Source organism: Phocoena sinus, chromosome 4 (genome assembly GCF_008692025.1).
Source record: "Phocoena sinus isolate mPhoSin1 chromosome 4, mPhoSin1.pri, whole genome shotgun sequence".
NCBI classification, from domain to species: domain Eukaryota; kingdom Metazoa; phylum Chordata; class Mammalia; order Artiodactyla; family Phocoenidae; genus Phocoena; species Phocoena sinus.
This window is the reverse complement of record NC_045766.1, coordinates 96,695,031-96,722,407: the sequence shown is the minus strand read 5'-3', so window position 1 is coordinate 96,722,407 and position 27,377 is coordinate 96,695,031. Positions and strand designations below refer to the sequence as shown.

The window sequence follows — 27,377 nt, the reverse complement described above, 5'->3', positions numbered from 1 at the left end:
AAGCATTAACTATTACAAACTTTCACCTACATTTGTCACATGGCTTTTGTTTCCTTGCCCTGTCCTTCCAGCATGCCAGGCAACTTCTTCTGTGCTTCAAATCTAGTTTACACCATCCACACTCCAGTTGTCTCTGGTCTATAGACTTTTCCTCCTCTAAATTTTGGTATTTAATATCAATGTTTGATATTAACGGCCTTCTATCTTTCAGTGTTCCCAGCTATACTGTTAACTTACAAGACCATCTTGTCAGCTCTTGTATCCCCACCAATAACTTGCATATTTGTAAACCATGACTCTAGGGGTATCTAGTGCTGTGTATGGAAAGCCAAAGAATGAAATGCAAACCTGACCCTCCCTTAAGATAGAGAAGGATGTTGTCATTTTACTCCTTTGTTATGATTTTTGCACTCTCAGAATTCACCTGTAATAGCACTGGTGGCTCACCTTGTGTCTGGTTTTAGATTTTCTACTGTGGAGAAGGTTTGATTTGTAGTTTGAATGGACTTGTTCTTCCCACTGAATGACCCATTTTCTCTGGATATAACTTCATATTCTGAAAAGCAAAAAAAGCCAACAGATACTTGTCTTTATGCTCTGGTGGACTGAATGTTCTCGAAGCTAACCGCATAACAGATTCAACTCTCATAAAAGTGAGCAACAAGATTGCAGGTCTAGAGACGTACACATTAGCAACTTCCAAATGGGGACTGTCAGAGGATGATGAAGGTCCCAAAGCATTTGGGAAGTTGCTCATTGACCATTTCTGTTTTCTCTGTACCAGAGCAGCAAAGGTCTGGTAACTGTGAAGACTGTTGATGCTCCTATGGTAGTGTTGGTTATGGATAACCTATGATTTTGTTAGGTAAGTCGGATCGTCTGCCATTGCTGGAAAAATGTCACTGACTACATGGTACTGCTCCAAAAAACGGAGTTCAAAACCACAGCAGCAATAACAGTTAATCAAATAATGAACAATGAACTATACTTTTCTATAGTTCATTATTTTGAACTACAGAATTATGGGATTTTGCTACCTACTGCTTAAGTAAGTTACATAAATTTTGTACATACTGCTAACATCTACCCCCTTGATAATTATCCTTGAATTAAAAAAATTATGCCCTCAAAGTCTGCATAGAGATCTGCATAAATTTAACTTAAGGGCAGGTTTCTACGAATTTGTAGGGCTAATCAAACGAAAGAGACTTTCAGACTAAGAGAATATAATGTACTAATTTACTTTCCCTGCTGTCAGTTGGGGTTCAGTTTAATGCATGTGACAAGATCACACAGAGGGTTAAAAGAAATCAAACAAAAACAACCAACCAACCAACAAAACCCTACTCAAAAACAGCTTCATCAGTATGAAGAAATACACAAGTGGTGGGCATCAGGGAAAGTGGGAAGGTTGAAAAGGAGCTGGCAAGTTACTGGGGATTTCTGCTGTTAGCACTGAGACCAAAGGTAGGAGATGGATATTGGAAATAAAACTGAAATTATAGAGTAACTCATGGAGACTTATAATCACCAATTTTAATTTGGGAAGGAGCTTTACTGGTGGATTTTAAAAAGCCAAAAAGGAGGATCACTTTTTCTGAGTAATTTCCCATGACCATCCTTTTGAAAATTTGAAATTAAACTGGAAGGCAATGGTCATTGTATCTGGACACATTAGTGCAGCTATTAAAGGACTAATGGCCCATATTTAAGACTCCTTCCTCAGACTCTCTGCTCCCAACCTATATCTCAGTTGGCTTTCTATTCTAAAGGAGTGTGGAAAGAGAGGGAGAGGTAGGAGCCCAAATTCAATTATGTTCGTTTTATATCTTTTCCTCAGCTGTGAAGGGACATTTACTAGAAAAAGATCAGAGTAATTAGAAAGGAAGTAAAATTGATTTTTAAAAAATGGAAACTGCATGACTTAATGGGAAGAGACAGACCAAGCCACTTGCCTGGATCTCAGTCTCAGTTTTACCATCTGTAAAATGTCCATAGTGTCTCTTCATAGTGTTGCTTGTAGGGATTAAAGAAGGAACATATGGAAAGTGCTTAATAGTATTTTGCATGTATTTTGCTCAACAGGTGGTACCTATTATTATTATATCTTTTACTATTCCTTATTATCCCCGAGTTGTGTTTTGAAACTAGGATCACAAAAATTTGAGAGATTCCAATTGGAAAGATTCAAGTGCTGCTTAGTCACCAAAAGAGCAATTTATATGACACTCCAGCTGGTTATCCATGAAAGCAATCACCTTCAAAAAACATCTTTGTTTGGGTCATTCCTCATCGACTGTGTGATATTCTTTGTAATATCACCTTAGCCTTTTAGTATACTTCAACACTTATAGCACATCTTTTCTAATTTTCTTTTGACTCAAGTTTTAAATGTTAATTTAATACTATTTTTGTCCTGAAAGACTGTAGTTTTCAAAATGGATCTAGAAGTTACCTTCATGATTAAAAAGATATTTAGAATTTTTCTCAGAATTCTTGTCTTAGAATGTATATATCTTCCCTTTTTAATGCTTCAAAGTGATAATAGCTTTTCATAAATCCACGAACATTATAAAAATCTACCACCAACAACAAAAAAGTATGTGTCAATATTTCTTATTTTAAATAGGGGATTTAAAAAATAATTTCATTAACAGTAAAGATATAAGAAAATCTACAGAGAACTGACACAATAATTGGTCTGTTTTTTCCCCCTCAGAGGGTTTTATTGCCCTATTATGAGATAATTCACTTAGAACATAATTATTATAAATATTGGGAACATCACTATCTGGTCAATACAGCATGAAAATAACAAATGGTAATACTACTCTCTGTTAAGTCTTATACTCACAATAAATTGATAGCAATAAGAATTATTTATTATTATAAATTAAAAAACCCTGAAGTTCAGAGAGGCTAATTATAGATCCAAGTTGCATTATCTAGAACACAGTTGGTCTGGGATTTAAATCTATGTCAGCATGCTCTTGATGTATCAGAAAATGACACCTTATAAGTAATTTGAGTTGTCCAAGGACCCAGGCTGTGGCCAATCTCTATGGTGTACCTATTTCTACTTTAGTGTAGAAGGGATATGGAGAAGCATCTGAATTTGGATGCATTTACTAGAGGTGAATACATGCCTATCAATTAAAAGAAAGATTACTGACAGAAGTCAACCTGGGGAATGAAGAATATGTTTCACTCTCTTTTTGTTATCTTTCTTGAAAAACCATTTCCAGTGACATGAGAATTAATCTCTGTATTATCTGGGCTGCTGGTTTATAAAAGATTACATTTGAAATCAAGTGGTATTTAATGGAACACTAAAAATAAACAAAAATGGAAAAAAATAGAACAGATCATTAGGGCATATGGTCCAACACTGAAATATAGACTAAGTGAGTAATGGTTAAATATGGACTTATTTCTATTTATAAAATATAATAGTTATAGATGTGGTCCTTATCCATGAAAATGGTTATCATAAGTCCAGTATCTAGTGAAAGATCTCAAGCAGCCCGTTAACATTTAATAATAATAATAATGTTATAAAACTAGTTGGTTAGATAAAGTATATCCTATTCATGATTCTTTGAAATTACAGGTTTATATAATTTTAAAAAGTTACATGATGAAAGGAAAATCCTACTTTAAATAGCTAAATCAGATACTATTGACATACCCAAGTGAATATATATTAGATTATTAAACAGATTAACCAATTCCAACTTAATGTCCTATATTTTTAAGGCAAGTGAAATTTTATAGTTCATTTGGTCTTGTGAGAATGAAGCCTCAGACTATCACAGGAACTCTTTATTAGCACTGCATATGGATTGAGAGTTTTCAACTTTTTAATACATGTAGATAATCAATACTTAGAGATTGATTTTTAGATATTGGGATGATAATACCTACTGGTGTAGTTCCAAGTAAAGAAGCAAAACTAGTCAGATCCCCAGGAACCATGGGCAGTGGCTGGTTCTTTCTCAAAACAAAGGCAAGCTTTGCATAAGAAAGGAAATTCACAAAATATGGTTAAAAATTTAAAAAGCCAGCTAAGCAAAGATAAGCTGCTTACACTGGAAGTTGCCCAGACCAAACGGTTTTGTCTGAGGAGAAATAGCTACTGTTTTCTCCTTTATTCACAGAAAACTTTTTGGCAGATCCTGAATCTCCCCACTCCTCACCTTGCCCTGTGTACCGCTCTCTACTTTTCCTGACAGCCTCTTAGTGGGCAACTCTATTCTGCCTACCCACCCCAGGCACACGGTGGCGGGGACATGGGCAGCAGGAACCTTGTGTCCTCACGCTGTTTGCTACATCCTCTAGCTGATTTGGGTTATTAGTCTTTCCACCCCTCCCCTCTACCTTGTCTATCCTGTTCACTACAGAGAATTTAAATCCCATATAACAAATTCAAAGAATGACTCAGGGTTTCTTATTTTTCATAGTCATTTTTAGAGAAATTGGATGAGTGACAGCAGAATCAAAATTTCCTGAGATAAGCAGAAAATTGACCAAGTTAAAACAATTTTCCTAAAATGATTGAAATAACTTTTAGCCTGCTTGAAAATTCTAGGTCAATCTAGAAATTGGGATGGTGAAAGGAAAACAGGTTTAAATCTTACCAGCAGTGGCAACTTCCCATATGTGATCTGTGATTTTCAGGTAATGAAAAGACTAGATATACCTTCACATTGTGAAAAACAGTTCTGAGAGGAGAAGGAAGGTATGCAACTTAAAGAGATCTGCTAAATTAACAGGGAGGCCATAACCAGGACAAAGATGATCTTTTCGCATCTTATGATACTTTTAACAATCATGTACCACAGGGACAGCAGAACTCTGCGGGGACTTGCTGTTCCTAAGATATGCCTCGCAGGCCACAGTTTGAATCAAGGTACCACATTCCCAATGCATCACACTATCAATGCTTCCCACCGTAGTGACGGTCCATGTGTCATGATCTTACCAGTGACAGTGTCATTGAGTGGCTTATCCCAGTCCAAGATGACAAAGGAGGGACACCCTTCCACAGTGACAACAGTGAGGTTGGTAGGTGGGTTCTGCGGTGGGCTGGTGGCATTCCCTTCTGTGGCCTCTTCTTTGGGGAATCGCTTGACAGAGTCAGTGATGGAGCAGGGCCTGTTGTCAGGCTTTTGGATATACCTCACGTGAGGACCTAAGACAGAGAGGACATTGAGCATTTTTTTTTTTTTTGAGCTTGGAAAAAAAGGTGGAGGTGAACTCATAAATAAAATTATCTGTTTGAGGACATTTGATCTAATACTATAAGCAGATGGATGAAAGCAATGATGTGGATGGTTTGAATTTGTGAAAATCCAGAACCCTATCTTTGGGATACATGATATGGATGTTATTGTTGATTTACTTTTCTAAATAGGTTTAGTTTATGCTAATATCCAAAAGTAATTTGGTCCCCCTGAGTGTGGTTTAAACTGCATAATTTATGGAGCGTTGGAAACAGTGCTCAAAAGGGTCTTGTCTCAGTACTGGGGAATGATTAACTTTACACTAAACACAGTTCTGGTCCCACCTAATAAATCTTAAAAGCCTGACTCAAAAGGGTCAAGTGGTTTCAAGTTATTTAAACTGCATCCCAGAATAAAATACAAGAATATTTTAGGAATAAAAATATTCCCAACTGGATAAAATAAACAGGAAGATATTACCCATAATGAGGAGAAAAATAAATCATTTGAAGCCAACCTGAAACTTGGATAGCTGTAACAATCATCAGACAAGGACAGTAAAAACAGTTATCATCACTAATCCACATGGTCGAGAGTTAAGAAATGGAAGCTATAAAAAAGACCCAAGTTAAATTTCTAGAGATCTTTAAAGGAGGCAGACAAGAAAAGACATGTTATACATAGAACAACAAAGAAGGATTATGGCAGATTTCTCATCGGAAAGAATGCAAGTGAGAAGGCAGTAGAGCAATGTATCTCTCTACTAAAAAACAAAAACCAAAACAAAAAACCTTATCATCTAGAATGCTATAACTGGTGAAAATATCTTAAAAAAAAAACAAAAGCAAAAGGACAAAAAAAAAAAAGCAAGATACTTTTTAGACATACAAAATCTGAAAGAATTCATGACCAGCAGACCCACTCTACAAGAAAGATTCAAGAAAGTCCTTCAGGTGGAAGGAAAATGATGCTGGATGGAAATATAGCACTTGAAACAGTAACTACATAGGTAAATATACACAGTATTTTTCTTATTAAATTCTCTATGAAAGACAATTTGTTGTTTAAACAAAAATATTAACAATTTAATGTGACGTACATAACATGTAAAAGTAAACTATAACGACAATAGCCCAAAGGCCAGGAGGAGAGAAAAGCTGCTATACTAATGTAAAGTTCTTACACTATTTGTGAAGTTGTAGGATATCACTGGAAGATACTGTGGTAAGTTAGAGACACATTCTATAAACCTCAAAGCAATCACTAAAATAACAAAACAAAAAAGTTATAGGAGTAGAACAACAAAAAAAGATAAAATGGAATCCTAAAAATACTCAGTCCAAAAGAAGGCTAAAGGAAAAGGAATGAGGGAACAAAGAATAGATGGGACAAATAAAACATAAATAGCAAGATGATAGACTTAAACCTAACCGTATCATTCGTCATGTTAAATGTAAGGTTCTAAACACCCAAAATAAAATGCAGAGATTGTCAGACTGGGTGAAAAAGCAAGATCCAACTATATGATACCTATAGGGACAACAGTTTAAACAAACAGACTAACAGGTTAAGAGTAAAAGGATGAAAAGAAGAGATACCATGATAACACTTATCAAAAGAAAGCTTGAGTGGATATATAAATATCAACAAATTAGATTTTAGAGCAAAGAAAATTACCATAAACAAAAAAAGGTCACTTCATAATAATAAAGGACCAATTCCTCAGGAGTTTATTACAATCCTAAGTAATTTAGGTCTATATCTAAATACAGACCTTTAATATACATGTAGCAAAAAATGATAGAACTGTTAAGTAGAAATAAATCCACAATTAGAGCTAGAGATTTCAGTACTCTTCTCTCATTAATTGACAGAACAGTAGACAGAAAATCGCTAAGGATATAAAAGAATTGCACAATACAACCAAGTAAACTGACCTAATTGACATTTTTATAGAACACTTGTTATGGACTGAATTGTGTTTCCCTAAAACTCCTATGATGAAGCCCTAATTTCCAATGTGAGAAACCAAAGATACCTTGATCTCAGACTTCTGTCTCCAGAACTGTGAGAAGATAAATTTCTGTTGTTTAAGCCACCAAGTCTGTAGTATTTTGTTATGGCAGCCCTAGCAAACCAATACGACATTCCACTTAAGAACAGCAGAATACACATTCTTTTCAAGTACACAGAGAACATATACCAAGATAGACTATATTCTGGGCCTTAAAAAATGTCTCAATAAATGTAAAAGGGTTCAAGTAATACAGAGTAACTGACAACAACGGAGTTAAATTAGAAATCAGTAACAAAACGATTTCTAGAAAATCTTGAAATATTTGGAAATTAAATAACATACTTCTAATAAGTCAAAGAAGAAACCAAAAGGGAAATTAAAAAGTATTTTGAACAGAGTACAAATGGAAACACAACATATCAAAAATTTTTGGATGCTGCTTAAATAATATCTAGGGGAAATTTTGTAGCACTAAATTCCATATCTGAAAAGAAGAGAGGGCTCAAAAATCAATGAGCTCATCTTCTACCTTAAGAAATTAGAAGAGCAAATGAAACTCAGATTAAGCAGAAAAAGGAAACAATAAAGATCAGAGTAAAAAATAAATGAAATAGAAAACAGAAAAATAACAGACAAAATCAATGAAAAACAGTTGATCTTTTCAGAAGATCAAAAGAATTGATAAACCTACAGCCTGACTGGTTAGGCAAAAGAGAAAAAAAAAGACACACATTGTCAATAAAAGGAATGAGAGAGGTGACATCACTACAAATTATACAGATATCAAAGTAAGAAGAGAATATGAATAACATTATGCTAATAAACTTGACAATTTGGAGCATATGGACCAATAACTTGAAAGACAAAAATTACCAAAGTTCACTATGGAAAAAAATATTCTAAATAGTCCTATACCTGTTAAAGAAAGTGAGTTACATGTAAAACCCTTCTCACAAGGAGAATATCAGGCTCAGATGGCTTTACTGGTAAATACTAACAAGTATTTAGGGAAGAAGCAACACCAGTTCTAAACTCTTTCAGAAAACTGAAGAAAAATTCAGCATCATTTTGATACTAAAACTTGACTTAGACATTACAAGAAAACTACAGACCAGTGTCCCTCACTGAATATAATTCTAAACAAAATTTTAGCAAATTAAATCCAACAATATATTAAAATGAGAATGCACTATAACCAAGTGGAATTTGTCACTGGAATGCAAAGGTAGCCTACAACTCAAGAACAATTACTTTATCACATTAACACACTAAAAAAGGAAAACCACATAAACATCTCAATAAAGTCAGAAAAATTATTAGACATAATCTAGCATTCATTTCTGATAATGACTCTCACCAAAGCAGGAATAGAAGAAAACTTTTTCAACACAGTGAAGGGCATCTATGAAAAACCTACAGGAAGCACCATACTTAATGGTGAAAGGCTGAATGCTTTTCCCATAATATAAGGAACAAGAAAAAGATACCTATCCTCACTATTTCTATTCAGTATTTCACTAGAGGTTCTAGCCAGTACAGAAAGGCAAGAAAAAAAGATACTTAAGTTGGAAAGGAGGAAGTAAAACTTTCCCCTCAGATGACATGATTCTGTAGGTAGAAAATCCAGTGTATCTACAAAAAGACTACAGAGGTTTGCAAGGTTGCAGAATACAAGCTCATTGAACGAAAAACAATTGTTTTCCTATATACTAGCAATGAACAATTAGAAACTGAAATAAAAAATGCTACTTTTATGGTTTTCTTTACATGGAAAGCTACAAAACATTGGTGAGAGAAATGAAGAACACCTAAATAAATGGTGAGATATACCATGTTCATAGGTAATAAGACTTAATACTGAACAGCTGTCAATGTTTCCCAGTTGACCTACAGATTCAATGCAATTCTAATAAAAATATAAACAGGCTATTTTTTTTAGACATTGAGAAACTCATTCTAAAATTCAGATGGAAATATAAAAGGACCTAGAGTCACCAAAACAACTTTTAAAAAATAAGAACAATTTTGGAAGACTAACATAACCTAATCACAGTGCTTATTATAAAACCAGTGATCAAGACACTGTGGTACTGATGGAAAGGTAGATAAATAGATCACTGGAACAGACTAGAAAACCCCAAAATAGTTCCACATATATATGGACAATTGATTTTTGACAAAGGTGCAAATTAAATCCAGTGGAGAAACAACAGTTTTTTCAAAAAATGATGCTGGAACGATTTGGATATCCATAAGTGAGAAAATAAATGCATTCATACTTTGGGTCATATAGAAAATTTGACTCAATACAGATCATAGACCTAAATGTAAAAGTAGAAGACTTCTAGAAGGAAACAGAGGAGGTCTTTGTGACCTTTGATTAGTCAAGGACTTCTTAAATATAACATAAAAGATACAATCCATATATAAAAAACCAAATTGATAAACTGAGCTTCATTAAAATTAAAAAAGAGAAGCCAGGGGCTTCCCTGGTGGCGCAGTGGTTGGGAGTCCGCCTGCCGATGCAGGGGACACGGGTTCGTGCCCCGGTCTGGGAGGATCCCACATGCCGCGGAGCGGCTGGGCCCGTGAGCCATGGCCGCTGAGCCTGCGCGTCCGGAGCCTGTCCTCCGCAACGGGAGAGGCCACAACAGTGAGAGGCCCGCGTAACGCATAAAAAAAAAAAAAAAAAAAAAAAAAAAAAAAAAGAGAAGCCAAACACTGGGAGAAAATACACACTGCAAAGTGTGTATCTGAAAAAGGTCTTCAATCCAGAAAATATGAACACTCTTAAAACTCAATAATAAAAAAATAAGCAACTCCATAAAAAATAGACAAAAAAAATTGAACAGACACATCAAAAAAGATATACAGATGGCAAATAAGCACATGAAAGGATGTTCAGCATCCTTAGTCATTAGGGATATGCAAAATAAAATCACAATCAGATACTACTACACCTTTACTAAAATGGCTGAAATTAAAAAGACTGACCATAGCAAGTGTTGGCAAAGATGTGGAGGAGCTGGAACTCTCATATACTGTTGGCACAAAGGTAAAACAGTACAACTGCTGTGGAAAACAGTTTGGCAGTTCCTTAAAATGTTAAATGTCCATTTATATACAATCTAGCCATTCTCCTTGTTGGAATTTGTCCAAAAGAAATGAAAGCATATGTCTACACAAAGACTTGTACATGAATGGTCATAGCAGCTTTATTAGAACAACCCAAATGTCGTGAACAGTTTTAATAAATTAGTATATATCCATATAATAGAATACTAGTCAGTAATAAAAAGGAATAAACTACTGATACATTTAGCAACATGGATGAATCTCCAAATAATTATGTTGAGTGAAAGAAATCTCACACAAAAAGTTCATACTGTATTTTTTTCATTTATGTAAAATTTCCAAAAATGCATACTAATCTATAATATAGTTACCTAGGGACTAGAGGTTGGGTGGGAGGAGAGAGGAGGAGGGATTAGAAAGGTACATGATGAAACTTTTGGAGGTGGTGCATGTATTCATTATCTTGATTGTGATGATATTTCATGGGTATATACATATGTTGAAATTTATCAAATTTTATACTTCAGAAAAACATATCACAAAAGGAAATACTGGGTTCTATATCATATAATCTCTCTTTTACTGTGGTAGATTAGATTACTGTTCAAAAACATTCTCTAACAAACTCCGCACTCCCCATGCAGGGGGCCTGGGTTTGATCCTTGGTCAGGGAACTAGATCCCACATGCTGCAACTAAGAGATTACATGCTGCAACTAAAAAGATCCTGCATGCCGCAATGAAGATCCCGCAAGCGGCAACAAAGATTCAACGTGCTGCAACTAAGACCCGGCGCAGCCAAACAAATAAATAAATATTTCAAAAACATTCTCTATATCCATGGAAGGAGTATACTTCCCCAATCTTTGTTATGAGCTTGGCTATGTGACTTTCTTTAGCCATTGAATATTGGCAGGTATAACACAAGAAGGAGCTTGAAATGTGGTCACGTTTTTGGACTCCCCCTCTCTTCACTTTGTACTGTCATGAGAATAGCTTCTCTTGGGTCACTGTTAGTCCTTCATCCTGGGCACCAAAATAAACAGATGTGGAGCAGACCTGAGCCCAACCTATAAGAGGCCCAGCTGTACCTGTTGTTAGAAGTAGAACCACCCAGCCAAACACATGGTAGATCAGCTGACCTCCAGGCAATTTGTAGACACATGAGAAATAAATCCTTTTTAGAGTATGCTACTAAGATTTTGTGGTTGTTTATTACACAGCAACAGCTGACTGATATACCCACCAAAGATAGCTTTGTTAAAATGGAGATTTGGAGCCAGTCATAAATACCTTTGAATCTGGGCTTCCCAAGAGGATCAGTTTCTCTTGTTGGGCTTGAGCTAAAGTCAGTCATATTACCTGAGAATGGAAGATACAATGAAAAAGTAATAAAACTATAAATATTTAATACATATGCCTCCTAGTCAATTCCTTACAATTTGATTTCAATTATTATTAGTATTACTATACATATTATCCACACTAAAAGGCCTTTAATTGTGTCCTGCTGGTGCCCTTCAGTGTAATAAATAATGATTCAAAGATTACAACCAAGTAGCTAATACTCATTAATAAATTAAGATATGCATAATTAGTAATGACATGCAATTTAGTAAGAAGCACTGGGTAATCTAGATCTTTTTAGGAAGACTTTCCTAAAGATCTTGGGAACTTCATTCTATGTCTGCAAAGGGAAGGAGCACATTCTATAATAAAACATTAGAAATAAGTATAATTTTTAAATTAAAAAATTCATAGCAATCATAAAATTGAGTAAAATAGATGATCCAGAACTAGGACTCTTTTCTCCCTAGTTTGAAATCCTTTAGTACTTCGTAGCTAAGCATCCGGTGGGAAGTGACTGATATACTAACCAAGATCTTCTCCCGAGGCAGGAGCTGTTGGTTGCTTTTTATCTGTCTCTGTTCTCTCCAAGGGGGCTTCAGTAGGTCTGAGTGTTGCCCTCAAGGGTGGGGAAGTTACTCGGCCTGATGAAATGATTCCTGTAATATAGAGCCAAAGGATTCAGGCTTTATAGGGAGCCCTGCTGAGTTCCCCATTTATTTACTCAATAAATAGTTATTAGTGCTTACCATGTGGCTTGGCACTATATGCCAGGAGTAGAGAGAAAATAAGACCTGGTGTCCTTGATCGGGAGAGATGTGTGAGCCAAATTATACTGAAGCATTATAGATATTGTGAAAGCATGGGATAAGGTCTCAGAGAGGACAAGTCTACAGGGAAAGATGATGAGTATTGGGTGGGAGGAGGGCAGGAATGCCTTCCCAGAGGATGTACCAATAAAGAGGAGAAGTGATCAGTAGGTAAGCCTGAGAGCTGTATTCTAGTCAGAGGTTGCAGGAAGAACCAGGTCAAGGAAGCATGAAATCACGTGGCGTGTTGAATTTGAAGGGGTGAGAGCCAAGAGTGCCAGGAGCAGTGAGAGCAGAGTACGGAGGGGGCGGGAAGGCAGTTCATGAAGGGCCTTGCATACCATGGATTTAGATATTATTTTTAGGTGATAAGGACCCATTAAAAGATTTTCACTAGGGAAGTAACATGATCAGATGAGGAGAGGGTGAACAGTTAAGTTGCAAGGCTGGTGGCAGAGAGAGAAATCAAGAGACTAAAGCAGTTGCGTAGGCAAGGGCAGAGGAGGTGAACAATGTAAGAAGCAGTGAGACTGGATGGAAGGGGTTTTACATGAGAAATGTCAAGGGGATGGAGTGGCCTCACTGCAGATTAACTGGCAGGCATGGGAGATGGCTGGGGGGGGAAGAAGAAGAAGTTTCTAAGGTAATGTCTGTGACTCTGGCCTGTAGCTAGAACAGTGTCACTCTGAGATGCTATATTCAACAATGTCTCCTCCACTCTAAAAACACCTATAGGTCTCCCAAACAGGAGGCATCCCAAGGTCTAGGCAAGTATGGGTAGAATAGAGTGGAGGCTAGGTTAGGTTTTATAGTCCTCCTGGGAAAAGGAATCATTCTCAGACAATAGAGAGTCAAGGGGTACAAGACTGACCCAAGGACTGTGGCCCAGCACAGAATCACGGATGAGCCATTCAGATGGGCTGCTGGTCCAGCCCCTGCAGACTTATGCTCCTGGTCCTGGTGGGAGTAGGCCCCAATGAGAGGGTGAGTGAAAACCACGAGACACTGCACTGCAGCCCGAAGGAGCTTTTTAGAGGGTGCAGAGCAGCATTCATCCTGGCAAGGAGAGCGGGACTGAGAGGCCTCGGTAGATGTGGAGATAGGGGACAGGTGGAGATGCCTCGTAGTAGCCTAAGACTGTTCTCAGAGGCACATGTGCAAGAAGGCTTGTGTTCAGAGGACTCCCAGAACATCGAGTTGATTTCCTGAATTCCGTACGCACTTTCTGTGATGGTCATCAGGCCAAATCTGTATAACTGACCTCATTTGTGTTTGGCTCTTCAGTGTAGTCATTTCTTTTGAGTTAGAGGTGGAAAGCACGGGGCAGGGAGGGCACCAGAGTTAATCTCAGAAGTGGGATGTGTTTATACCATCCCATAGGCTGGGTGAGTTATACCAAAGCTACACTTATTGATGGCAGTGAGCAAGGTTTCATATGGCAGGAACCAAGGCCGTGGAGGTGCAACTGAAGACACACAGCCAGCCTTGTAGGGGAGCTCTGTGGTGGGTGGTTCCCCTGACTCTTCCATGGGGGAAACTGAGGCATCATTTTCAGTCTGAACTAAAAGCTACAGAAGCTCAAGTCACAGCTGCCCCAGGTTACAATTAATGAGGAAAACCTGGTCTCCTCACTGGGGCCATGTCCCTAGGCCTGGACCCAGGAAGGCCATCAGCATGGATGAGAGGCTGATTCCTCTTTCAGCTGATGGGAAAAACAATCTAGAGGCCACTGTCCCCTTGCTACATCATGAAAGCTTCTCCATCACCACACCCTCCTTCATCCTGTGAAAAGAGTGACAGCCATTCTCTTTCTCAGAAATCCTTATCAGTTTCATCTTTCACAGCTGTCCTTAACACTGTTATCCTGATTATGACTACAGAATATTTAGGAAGTAGAGATGAAGGAAGTGGGAGGAAAACTGGGAACATGATCTGATCTGCTGGCAGGTCCGCTGGAAGAAACTTTAAGAAAAGTGAGATGAATCTTTGCTCTGAACTAGGTTCACTGATTCTTAATTTCACTCACATATTCACTCAATGATTACTGGATTCACTCAATGAGCACTGGATTTGGTTCTGGGAATTCAGAGAAAATGTCATCTGTCATCAAAGAACTCATGATATAGTAGGGGAAGACAAGTACACAAACAAATAGGTATAAAACAGTGGTTTTCTCTAACAGAGGTATGTTTCAAGGAAAAGTAGAACAGAGAAGCAATGCTAGTCTACTTTGGGGAGCTAGAGAAGGCTTCTTCAAGACAAGGATGAAGTACAAGTATCCCAGGTGACTCGGAGTGGTCATTCTATGGGAAGAAGACAACACATGCCCTAGGATAGAGGCATGTGAGCAAGCTGAGAGGCAGCTTGACTTCTAAAATATATTCCTGCCTTGTTGCACAGGCTAGACCTGCTCAGTCACCCTGAGTATTCCAGTTCCCAATCCTTCCCCTTGCACCGTAATACTGGGGCCAGCATGAAGGTTGGTGGACAGGGGAGCTATCAATGAGATGTAAAAGATTCTATCTCAAGAGACAGGATGATGAGTGGATGACATTTTCCATTACACCTGGTGGGTTGGCAGCACAAAACATCTCATCCAAAATAATCCACTTTTTGAAGAACCTGTGATAGCTTCTGTCTCAGCACCAAGCACACAGCATCTAAGAAGCAAACTGGCCTAGATGGACATGGGTGGTTCCTTTCACCCCACCCACCCAGAATCAGGATATGAGTCCTCAAAACTATAATTTACAGTCCAGTCTTTGGGGCCAAAACAGGCACATGTCACACACACCAAGGGCTCATCCATTACTTGAGCTATCACACCAAGAAAGGCTTGCGTTTTGCCAGTGAAATCAAGGAGGGAGAAGGAAGGTATGTGATTGACGTACCTGCGCTTCCTGGCTTTCCGGTGACATTATTTGGTGGTAAAGGCTTTCTTCGTGGGGGCATGGGTCTAGGTGGCAAGGGTGGGCGACGAGTGCCTGGGATTGTGGCTAGGAGATTATATTACAGATAAAGTGGTCATAAGGATTCACTCTATAAAAATCATGGGTTTTAAAAAAAATATAATGTTCGACAAGTAGCAGTTAGATGAGAGAGAATAGATTCTACAGAAAAGTACCTGCAATACTTTCTGATATTCTTCTAAATTAGTGCTTGTAACGTACCCAGGGATAATGAAGCACACTTGTGTATGGGGAAAATATTCTCTAATTATAGATGAAAATATATCAGTACATCTGCCCTTTGAAAGGAAAAGTAGAAAATAGATGTATAGAATTTATCATCTTTAGTTTCCTATATAGACTCAACAGTAGCATTTCTGTGTCTCATTATCTCCAATTGCCTTTGATTTGCAGGCTACAATTCCTACACCATTTTAGCTTTGAGTTGGTAAAGCATATAATTTCTCCTTTAGTAGGTGTTCCACCCCATCCTCCAACTCTATTATGTAATTATAATTAAACAAACACTTTCAGAACTTCTCAAACGATTACAACAAAATAGCCCTGATGGCAGAAGCAATAAGCCTGTGGCCATGGAGAGCAGAGTCACCACACAAGGGCACCTGGCCAGGGAGCTGTAAGTGGGAGGCAAAGTTTCACATCCACTCTGCTCTCTCACACACCCATGAGCCCTGGTGCAAGGCTGCCAGCCCAGAGGAAAGGAACGTTTTTCTAAATGGTTTGCCCGAAGGGCAAAGGGAAGAGACACCTTTTTATAATCTGCACAAAGGTGGACAAGGCTAGAGGTACCTGGAGCAGACCACCTTAACCCAAATTTTCTTTTAAGTCTTGTGTTATAGCTTAAAAATTCATCTCTTTCTTTGCATAATATGTTGGTTTAAAAATCTTCAAGTAAAATTGACAATCCAGGAAAATACCCTGTGGCTTTAAGTACTTCCTGGGATATTAGGAATTGTGCACGTGCGTGCACGAACTGCAGGGCGGGAGGGAGAGTGAGTGGTGAGGATACAATACGGATCTCTAACCGAGACATTAATACATCAGAGTAGGTTTCACAGCATCCTTTGAAAAGCACAGAGTTCTTATTCAATGCAAAGATATTATCGCTTCATAGTTTTGGCCTATTATATAGAGCACAGCCTCAAATTAGAAACATAAATCATTTCAGGCAAAAGGATATTATAATAAATTACATAAGAACAAAACTTGTATATGATGAAATCTAGAATCCACCATTACGCTTCAGCATTTGTCCACTGTGGCCCCTCAGAACATTATATAAAGTAATTATTAAATCAGTGCCTCGTTAGAGGTTCTTATTAATATTCAATTTGTGCATAAAGCGCTTTTTATTTGCCTGAAGATAATATTTTGGCATGTTTATCTAGCAATACCCCTGTACTGTTAGCATGGTTCTGATGCTTTGGGGACGGTGAGGATGCTACTTTTATTTGCTGCAGCACATGTAACTTGCAGTTACAAGTTTCGGAGCAGAGCTGAGCGAGGGAGTCAGCATTTTATTCCTTACCTGGTTTTTTTGTGGAGTAAGAAGAGTCCACTGACACATTTCTATCAGCACCGGATGGCAGTGGTGCTTGCTTGACCCCTGTGAGCAGAGAGGATGACAGAATAAATAGATAGCAAAAATGTGGTAAGTAGTCTTCACAGAAACTTTTTGTCCTCAGACAGTTTGATTGGCTTCTCCCATCTGTGTATAGGAAAAAAAACGTAAAGCCCTACTGCGTTCATGAGTTGTGATATTTTCTCTGCAGAGTTAGCGTTTGATTGCAGAACGTGGTTTTGCCTTAATTTTCTATGATGCCCACCCCGCACTGCCTGCCTGGGTGATATTGTTTTGCTAGGAGTAGTTCATCTACAGTGATTGGCTATTTTTTTTTTTTTTTGCCAATATTCATGGGCAAATTTTGTGGTTTTTTTTTTTTTTTTTTTTTTAGCATATCTCTTTAATTCCCAAATTCTTAATTTTTGTTTAGGCATTAAGTGGCTATATTCCATTGTCAGTAATTTTTTTTTTTTTTTAAACATCTTTATTGGGGTATAATTGCTTTACAATGGTGTGTTAGTTTCTGCTTTACAACAAAGTGAATCAGCTATACATATACATATGTTCCCATATGTCTTCACTCTTGCGTCTCCCTCCCTCCCACTCTCCCCATCCCACCCTTCCAGGCTGTCCCAAAGCACCGAGCTAATATCCCTGTGCCTTGCGGCTGCTTCCCCCCAGCTATCTACCTTACTACGTTTGTTAGTGTGTATATGTCCATGACTCTCTCTCGCCCTGTCAAAACTCACCCTTCCCCCTCCCCATATCCTTAAGTCCGTTCTCCAGTAGGTCTGCGTCTTTATTCCTATCTTACCCCTAGGTTCTTCATGACATTTTTTCCCCTTAAATTCCATATATATGTGTTAGCATACGGTATTTGTCTTTTTCTTTCTGACTTACTTCACTCTGTATGACAGATTCTAGGTCTACCCATCTCATTACAAATAGCTCAATTTCATTTCTTTTTAAGGCTGAGTAATATTCCATTGTGTATATGTGCCACATCTTCTTTATCCATTCATCTGATGATGGGCGCTTAGGTTGTTTCCATGTCCTGGCTATTGTAAATAGAGCTGCAATGAACATTTTGGTACATGACTCTCTTTGAATTTTGGTTTTCTCAGGGTATATTCCAAGTAGTGGGATTGCTGGGTCATATGGTAATTCTATTTGTAGTTTTTTAAGGAACCTCCATACTGTTCTCCACAGTGGCTGAACCAATTCACATTCCCACCAGCAGTGCAAGAGTGTCCCCTTTTCTCCACACCCTCTCCAGCATTTATTGTTTCTAGATTTTTTTATGATGGCCATTCTGACTGGTGTGAGATGATATCTCATTGTAGTTTTGATTTGCATTTCTCTAATGATTAATGATGTTGAGCATTCTTTCATGTGTTTGTTGGCATTCTGTATATCTTCTTTGGAGAAATGTCTATTTAGGTCTTCTGCCCATTTTTGGATGGGGTTGTTTGTTTTTTTGTTATTGAGCTGCATGAGCTGCTTGTAAATTTTGGAGATTAATCCTTTGTCAGTTGCTTCATTTGCAAATGTTTTCTCCCATTCTGAGGGTTGTCTTTTGGTCTTGGTTATGGTTTCCTTTGCTGTGCAAAAGCTTTGAAGTTTCATTAGGTCCCATTTGTTTATTTTTGTTTTTATTTCCATTACTCTAGGAGGTGGGTCAGAAAGGATCTTGCTGTGATTTATGTCATAGAGTGTTCTTCCTATGTTTTCTTCTAAGAGTTTGATAGTTTCTGGCCTTACATTTAGGTCTTTAATCCATTTTGAGCTTATTTTTGTGTATGGTGTTAGGGAGTGATCTAATCTCATACTTTTACATGTACCTGTCCAGTTTTCCCAGCACCATTTATTGAAGAGGCTGTCCTTTCTCCACTGTACATTCCTGCCTCCTTTATCAAAGATAAGGTGTCCATATGTGCGTGGGTTTATCTCTGGGCTTTCTATCCTGTTCCACTGATCTGTCTTTCTGTTTTTGTGCCAGTACCATACTGTCTTGATTACTGTTGCTTTGTAATATAGTCTGAAGTCAGGGAGCCTGATTCCTCCAGCTCCTTTTTTCGTTCTAAAGATTGCTTTGGCTATTCGGGGTCTTTTGTGTTTCCATACAAATTGCGAAATTTTTTGTTCTAGTTCTGTGAAAAATGCCAGTGGTAGTTTGATAGGGATTGCATTGAATCTGTAGATTGCTTTGGGTAGTAGAGTCATTTTCACAATGTTGATTCTTCCCATCCAAGAACATGGTATATCTCTCCATCTATTTGTATCATCTTTAATTTCTTTCATCAGTGTCTTATAATTTTCTGCATACAGGTCTTTCGTATCCTTAGGTAGGTTTATTCCTAGATATTTTATTCTTTTTGGTGCAATGGTAAATGGGAGTGTTTTCTTGATTTCACTTTCAGATTTTTCATCATTAGTATATAGGAATGCCAGAGATTTCTGTGCATTAATTTTGTATCCTGCTACTTTACCAAATTCATTGATTAGCTCTAGTAGTTTTCTGGTAGCATCTTTAGGATTCTCTATGTATAGTATCATGTCATCTGCAAACAGTGACAGCTTTACTTCTTCTTTTCCGATTTGGATTCCTTTTATTTCCTTTTCTTCTCTGATTGCTGTGGCTAAAACTTCCAAAACTATGTTGAATAAGAGTGGTGAGAGTGGGCAACCTTGTCTTGTTCCTGATCTTAGTGGAAATGCTTTCAGTTTTTCACCATTGAGGATGATGTTTGCTGTGGGCTTGTCATATATGGCTTTTATTATGTTTAGGAAAGTTCCCTCTATGCCTACTTTCTGGAGGGTTTTTATCATAAATGGGTGTTGAATTTTGTCGAAAGCTTTCTCTGCATCTATTGAGATGATCATATGGTTTTTCTCCTTCAATTTGTTAATATAATTTATCACATTGATAGATTTGCGTATATTGAAGAATCCTTGCATTCCTGGAATAAACCCCACTTGATCATGGTGTATGATCCTTTTAATGTGCTGTTGGATTCTGTTTGCTAGTATTTTGTTGAGGATTTTTGCATCTATGTTCATCAGTGATATTGGCCTGTAGTTTTCTTTCTTTGTGACATCCTTGTCTGGTTTTGGTATCAAGGTGATGGTGGCTTCGTAGAAGGAATTTGGGAGTGTTCCTCCCTCTGCTATATTTTGGAAGAGTTTGAGAAGGATAGGTGTTAGCTCTTCTCTAAACGTTTGATAGAATTCACCTGTGAAGCCATCTGGTCCTGGGCTTTTGTTTGTTGGAAGGTTTTTAATCACAGTTTCAATTTCAGTGCTTGTGATTGGTCTGTTCATATTTTCTATTTCTTCCTGATTCAGTCTTGGCAGGTTGTGCATTTCTAAGAATTTGTCCATTTCTTCCAGATTGTCCATTTTATTGGCATAGAGTTGCTTGTAGTAATCTCTCATGATTTTTTTTATTTCTGCAGTGTCAGTTGTTACTTCTCCTTTTTCATTTCTAATTCTATTGATTTGAGTCTTCTCCCTTTTTTTCTTGATGAGTATGGCTAGTGGTTTATCTATTTTGTTTATCTTCTCAAAGAACCAGCTTTTAGTTTTATTGATCTTTGCTATTGTTTCCTTCATTTCTTTTTCATTTATTTCTGATCTGATTTTTATGATTTCTTTCCTTCTGCTAGCTTTGGGGTTTTTTTGTTCTTCTTTCTCTAATTGCTTGAGGTGCAAGGTTAGGTTGTTTATTCGAGATGTTTCCTGCTTCTTAAGGTGGGCTTGTATTGCTATAAACTTCCCCCTTAGAACTGCTTTTGCTGCATCCCATAGGTTTTGGGTCGTTGTGTCTCCATTGTCATTTGTTTCTAGGTATTTTTTTATTTCCTCTTTGATTTCTTCAGTGATCACTTCATTATTAAGTAGTGTATTGTTTAGCCTCCATGTGTTTGTATTTTTTACAGATCTTTTCCTGTAATTGATATCTAGTCTCATGGCGTTGTGGTCGGAAAAGATACTTGATACAATTTCAGTTTTCTTAAATTTACCAAGGCTTGATTTGTGACCCAAGATATGATCTATCCTGGAGAATGTTCCATGAGCACTTGAGAAAAATGTGTATTCTGTTGTTTTTGGATGGAGTGTCCTATAAATATCAATTAAGTCCATCTTGTTTAATGTATCATTTAAAGCTTGTGTTTCCTTATTTATTTTCATTTTGGATGATCTGTCCATGGGTGAAAGTGGGGTGTTAAAGTCCCCTACTATGAATGTGTTACTGTTGATCTCCCCTTTTATGGTTGTTAGTATTTGCCTTATGTATTGAGGTGCTCCTATGTTGGGTGCATAAATATTTACAATTGTTATATCTTCTTCTTGGATCGATCCCTTGATCATTATGTAGTGTCCTTCTTTGTCCCTTTTAATAGTCCTTATTTTAAAGTCTATTTTGTCTGATATGAGAATTGCTACTCCGGCTTTCTTTTGGTTTCCATTTGCATGGAATATCTTTTTCCATCCCCTTACTTTCAGTCTGTATGTGTCTCTAGTTCTGAAGTGGGTCTCTTGTAGACAGCATATATAAGGGTCTTGTTTTTGTATCCATTCAGCCAATCTGTGTCTTTTGGTGGGAGCATTTAGTCCATTTACATTTAAGGTAATTATCGATATGTATGTTCCTATTTCCATTTTATATATTGTTTTGGGTTCGCTACTATAGGTCATTTCCTTCTCTTGTGTTTCGTGTCTAGAGAAGTTCCTTTAGCATTTGTTGTAAAGCTGGTTTGGTGGTGCTGAACTCTCTCAGCTTTTGCTTGTCTGTAAAGGTTTTAATTTCTCCATCAAATGTGAATGAGATCCTTGCTGGGTAGAGTAGTCTTGGTTTCAGGCTATTCTCCTTCATCACTTTCAGTATGTCCTGCCACTCCCTTCTGGCTTGTAGGGTTTCTGCTGAGAGATCAGCTGTTAACCTTATGGGGATTCCCTTGTGTGTTATTTGTTGTTTTTCCCTTGCTGCTTTTAATATGCTTTCTTTGTATTTAATTTTTGACAGTTTGATTAATATGTGTCTTGGCGTGTTTCTCCTTGTATTTATCCTGTATGGGACCCTCTGTGCTTCCTGGACTTGATTAACTATTTCCTTTCCCATATTAGGGAAGTTTTCAACTATAATCTCTTCAAATATTTTCTCAGTCCCTTTCTTTCTTTCTTCTTCTTCTGGAACCCCTATAATTCGAATGTTGGTGCGTTTCATGTTGTCCCAGAGGTCTCTGAGACTGTCCTCAGTTCTTTTCATTCTTTTTTCTTTATTCTGCTCTGCAGTAGTTATTTCCACTACTTTATCTTCCAGGTCACTTATCCGTTCTTCTGCCTCAGTTATTCTGCTACTGATCCTATCTAGAGTGATTTTAATTTCATTTATTGCATTGTTCATCGTTGCTTGTTTCATCTTTAGTTCTTGTAGGTCCTTGTTAACTGTTTCTTGCATTTTGTCCATTCTACTTCCAAGATTTCGGATCATCCTTACTATCATTATTCTGAATTCTTTTTCAGGTAGATTGCCTATTTCCTCTTCATTTGTTAGGTCTGGTGGGTTTTTATCTTGCTCCTTCATCTGCTGTGTGTTTTTCTGTCTTCTCACTTTGCTTATCTTACTGTGTTTGGGGTCTCCTTTTTGCAGGCTGCAGGTTCGTAGTTCCCGTTGTTTTTGATGTCTGTCTCCAGTGGCTAAGGTTGTTTCAGTGGGTTGTGTAGGCTTCCTGGTGGAGGGGACTAGTGCCTGTGTTGTGCTGGATGAGGCTGGATCTTGTCTCTCTAGTGGGCAGGTTCACATCTGGTGGTGTGTTTTGGGGTGTCTGTGGCCTTATTATGATTTTAGGCAGCCTCTCTGCTAATGGGTGGGGTTGTGTTCCTGTTTTGCTAGTTGTTTGGCATAGGTTGTCCAGCACTGTGGCTTGCTGGTCGTTGAGTGAAGCTGGGTGCTGGTGTTAAGATGGAGGTCTCTGGGAGATTTCCGCTGTTTAATATTATGTGGAGCTGGGAGGTCTCTTGTTGACCAGTGTCCTGAAGTTGGCTCTCCTACCTCAGAGGCAGAGCCCTGACTCCTGGCTGGAGCACCAAGAGCCTTTCATCCACACAGCTCAGAATAAAAGGGAGAAAAAGTAGGGAGAATTAGTAGAAGTATGAGTAAAGAAAGAGGGAAAGGAGGAAAGGAAGGAAGGAAGAAAGAAGCAAAGAAGGAAAGAAAGGAGGGAGGGAGGGAGGGAGGGAGGAAGGAAGGAAGGAGGGAAAGAAGGAAAAAAAGACAGAAAGAAAGATGATACAGTAAAAATAAAATAAAGTATAATATAGTTATTGAATTAAAAAATATTTAGAAAAAAAAAAAGGGACGGATAGAACCTTAGGACAAATGTTGGAAGCAAAGCTATACAGAGAAAATCTTACACAGAAGCATACACATACACCTTCACAAAAAGAGGTAAAGGGGGAAAAATCATAAATCCTGCTCCCTGAGACCACCTCCTCAATTTGGGGTGATTCGTTGTCTAAAGGAGGGAGGGAAGGAAGGAAAGAAAGAACGAAGGTAAAGTATAATAAAGTTATTACAATTAAACTTAATTATTAAGAAAAAGAATTTTTAAAAAAAAGTCATGGACGGATAGAGCCCTAGGACAAATGGTGGAAGCTAGAGTATACAGACTAGATGTCACACAGGAGCATACACGTACACCTTCACAAAAAGAGGAAAAGGGGAAAAAATCATAGATTTCGCTCCTAAATTCCACCTCTTCAATTTGGGATCATTCCTTGTCTATTCAGGTATTCCACAGATGCAGGGTATATCAAGTTGATTGTGGAGCTTTAATCCGCTGCTTCTGTGGCTGCTGGGAGAGATTTCCCTTTCTCTTCTTTGTTTTCACAGCTCACAGGAGCTCAGCTTTGGATTTGGCCCTGCCTCTGCGTGTAGGTCGCTGGAGGGCGTCTGTTTTTTCGCTCAGACAGGACGGGGTTAAAGGAGCCGCTGATTCGGGGCCTCCGGCTCACTCAGGCCGGGGGTTGGGGGATGGGGGAAGGAGGGGCACTGCGTGCGGGGCCGGCCTGCGGCGGCAGCGGCAGCGTGACGTTGCACCAGCCTGAGGCCCGCCGTGCGCTGTCCCGGGGAAGTTGTCCCTGGATCCCGGGAACCTGGCAGTGGCGGGCTGCACAGGCTCCGCGGAAGAGGGGTGTGGACAGTGACCTGTGCTCGCACACAGGCCTCTTGGTGGCGGCAGCAGCAGCCTTAGCGTCTCCCGCCCGTCTCTGGGGTCCGCGGTTTTAGCCGCGGCTCGCGCCCGTCTCTGGGGTTTGCGCTTTCAGCCGCGGCTCGTGCCCGTCTCGGGGGCTCGCGCCCGTCTCTGGGGTTTGCGCTTTCAGCCGCGGCTCGCACCCGTCTCGGGGGCTCGCGCCCTCAGCCGCGGCTCGCGCCCGTCTCTGGGGTTCGCGCTTTTAGCCGCGGCTCGCGCCCGTCTCTGGAGTTCCTTTAAGCAGCGCTCTTAGACCCCTCTCCTCGCGCACCAGGAGACAAAGAGGGAAGAAAAAGTCTCTTGCCTCTTCGGCCGGTGCAGGCTTTTCCCCGAACTCCCTCCCGGCTAGTCGTGGTGCACTAACCCCTTCAGGCTATGTTCAAGCCGCCAACCCCAGTCCTCTCCCTGAGCTCCGTCCAAAACCAAAACCCTAGCCTCAGCTCGCAGCCCCGCCCGCCCCGGTGGGTGAGCAGCAAGCCTCTCGGGTTGGTGAGTGCTGGTCGGCACCGATCTTCTGTGCAGGAATCTCCCCGCTTTGCCCTCCGCACCCGTCGCTGTGCACTACTCCGTGGTCCCGAAACTCCCCCCTCTGCCTCCTGCAGTCTCCGCCCGCGGAGGGGCTTCCTAGTGTGTGGAAACTTTTCCTCCTTCACAGCTCCCTCCCACTGGTGCAGGTGCCGTCCTTATTCTTTTGTCTCTGTTTTTTCTTTTGCCCTACCCAGTTACGTGGGGAGTTTCTTGCCTTTTGGGAGGTCTGAGGTCTTCTGCCAGCCTTCAGTAGGAGTTCTGTAGGAGTTGTTCCACGTGTGGATGTATTTCTGGTGTATCCGGGGGGAGGAAGGCGATCTCCGCGTCTTACTCTTCCGCCATCTTCAAGGTCCCCCCAATTTTGTGGTTTTTAAAAAACTTTTCTCCAAGTCCTCTATCCCAATGAAAACCCTTAAAATTCCAGTGTGTTTGGGTTTGTACTTAATGAATTGACTTTAAAAATATTTTTTGAGAGTTCTTGGCTAGAAGGCTGGTTAGGCCACAGACTGGATCTGTGCTTTTGAGATTTGTAAATTAGGCCTGGGCACGCCTAGAATTCCAAATTGCTGTTTGGAAGAAACTGACCTCAAAATTACTTTGCGTGCTATTTTATCTCCTAAGTCCCTCAAACACAATCTGGTGCCAGGGTTTTGGGTAGCAATCCTAAGGGTAGAGGGAACCAATTTAGCTTTTGTCCTGCTTTTTAAAAATTATTATTCTTTTACATTATAAAATAATCTTCCCTGATGTGGCCGGCAGTCTTCATTAAGAAATAATAGGAACAGACAGAATCTCAAAAGTAAATATTATCTTAGATATAATGGCTCATCCTAAAAAGAAAATCCATACTCTGAGGACCTGACTATAATTCACCAATTAAAAAATAAGAATAAACATTGAATTAATATGCTAGTTAGTATATTAACAAGGACAAGCACAACAACAACCCTGTTTTGAGTTCCAGGACTCTGTAGGGACATTATACACCCAGTCTCATTTAACGTGTAGGCAGATATATTAAGTATACAACAGAAGCTGGTATTTTCACATTAATTTATGAAATTATTATAACTATAATGGGCATTAATCAGCATTATAATATTAACTTAGTATTATTAACAGTTATAATAATAATTATGATTAACATTAATTTATGAAACCCAATATTACAATCCCACACCCTCTATTTGAATAAGAGAGAACATATAAAATCAAGGTGAGTGCATGTAGCCATGAATCAACTGCTGTTTATTTGTGGTAGGAATAAAATGTTTCTGTGGTCACTGACTATTTTGTGGCTCATCCCACAGGCATTGTGAGAACAAATAGCTCATTAGTTTTCTTCCTGTGCCCTCCTCTTAGTGGTAATGGAGGTGGGAAATGACTCATTTGGGTGGTTACTCTGTCCATGGCTTAAGGGAAGGCAAAGTGCTTTCATTTGTGTCACCAGGATAACGTGGCTTGCTGAGATCTGATTTACCACTATTTTTCGAGGGTAAAACTGTATTATATCCTCTAGAAGCTTAGTAGGCTATGTGTGCCTTCAGTAGCTCCTTCTTCATAGCCTTTCTCCAAATCTTTCTACCCTTAAGAAAACAAAGTACTTTGATCCAGTGCTGCGCAAGCACCTTACATATTCATGACGTGATTTGAGCCATACAACTCTTCTGGGTGGGAGATACCACCCGGGTCTCACAGATGAGGAAACCCAAGGCAAGGGGAGAGTAAGCACTTGCCCAAGGACTCACAGATGAAGTGGAGGCATTCACACCCATGTGTGCCCAGCTCCAAAGCCCATCTCTTAAGCACTAATTGGGATAGTACAGAGTGCTTTTTCCTGTCATCTTCTTCCCTCTGTTAAAGAGAAAACCACAGGCCCAAAATGGCATCACTTGTGCTAAAGCCCATGATACCAAGCCTAGACTTAAAAGCTGACTTAACTGCAGTTTTGACCTTCCCCAGAAATGTAATCTCAATCAACCAGTCTGGAATATTCTGGTCAGCACCGCACCCTTCATCCCCCAGAGGAAGAAGAGGCAATCCACTTAAAACCCATGCAACTCCCTTCTACCCAAAAAGAAGTTGTCCTGGCCTATAAATAGTATTTTCTTTTCTTTTTCTAATAGTTCCCTTGCCCACCCTTCTTCCTATAAAAAAAAACCTTCCATTTTGTACAACCCTTCAGAGTGCCCTTCTGGTTGCTAACTGGGAAGCTGCCTGATTCATAAATTGTTGAATAAAGCCAATTAAATCTTCAAATTTACTTGGTTGAATTTTGTTTTTAACGCTTCTCTTACTCTTCACAATGACTCTGACTTTAGCCCTCAAGTCCTATACTTTTTCTTTTGGGTGGTTTGAAGTGCCACCACTGGGTAAGGGCTAAACAGCCATGGCTGGCAAGCACGTGTCATTCATCCATGCCACTGGTGTGTGGGACTCAGAAATACAAGGATGACATGGTTTCCCAACCAGGCACATGCAAATCCAACAAGTCACAGGCTGGTGAAATGGAGATGTAGGAGAGAATACAAAAGTCTGCAGGATTACTTTATTAATAAGATCAAACATGTAAACATCCCTGGACTCTTTTC

At 39.1% G+C, this 27,377-nt stretch overlaps 1 protein-coding gene across 4 annotated transcripts in view; it reads right to left on the bottom strand.

Annotated features, from left to right (window-relative positions):
* Positions 1–27,377, bottom strand: part of ABI3BP (ABI family member 3 binding protein) — a 276,389-nt gene that overhangs the window by 33,528 nt on the left and 215,484 nt on the right. For all 4 annotated transcript variants that reach the window (XM_032631466.1, XM_032631463.1, XM_032631465.1 and 1 more), the window contains 6 exons: positions 16,967–17,044; positions 15,361–15,465; positions 12,191–12,319; positions 11,607–11,675; positions 4,982–5,191; positions 448–556 (listed from right to left, as the gene is read on the bottom strand). In XM_032631466.1, the coding sequence (XP_032487357.1) occupies positions 448–556; positions 4,982–5,191; positions 11,607–11,675; positions 12,191–12,319; positions 15,361–15,465; positions 16,967–17,044 (700 nt within the window). The remainder of the gene's footprint in view (positions 1–447; positions 557–4,981; positions 5,192–11,606; positions 11,676–12,190; positions 12,320–15,360; positions 15,466–16,966; positions 17,045–27,377) is intronic.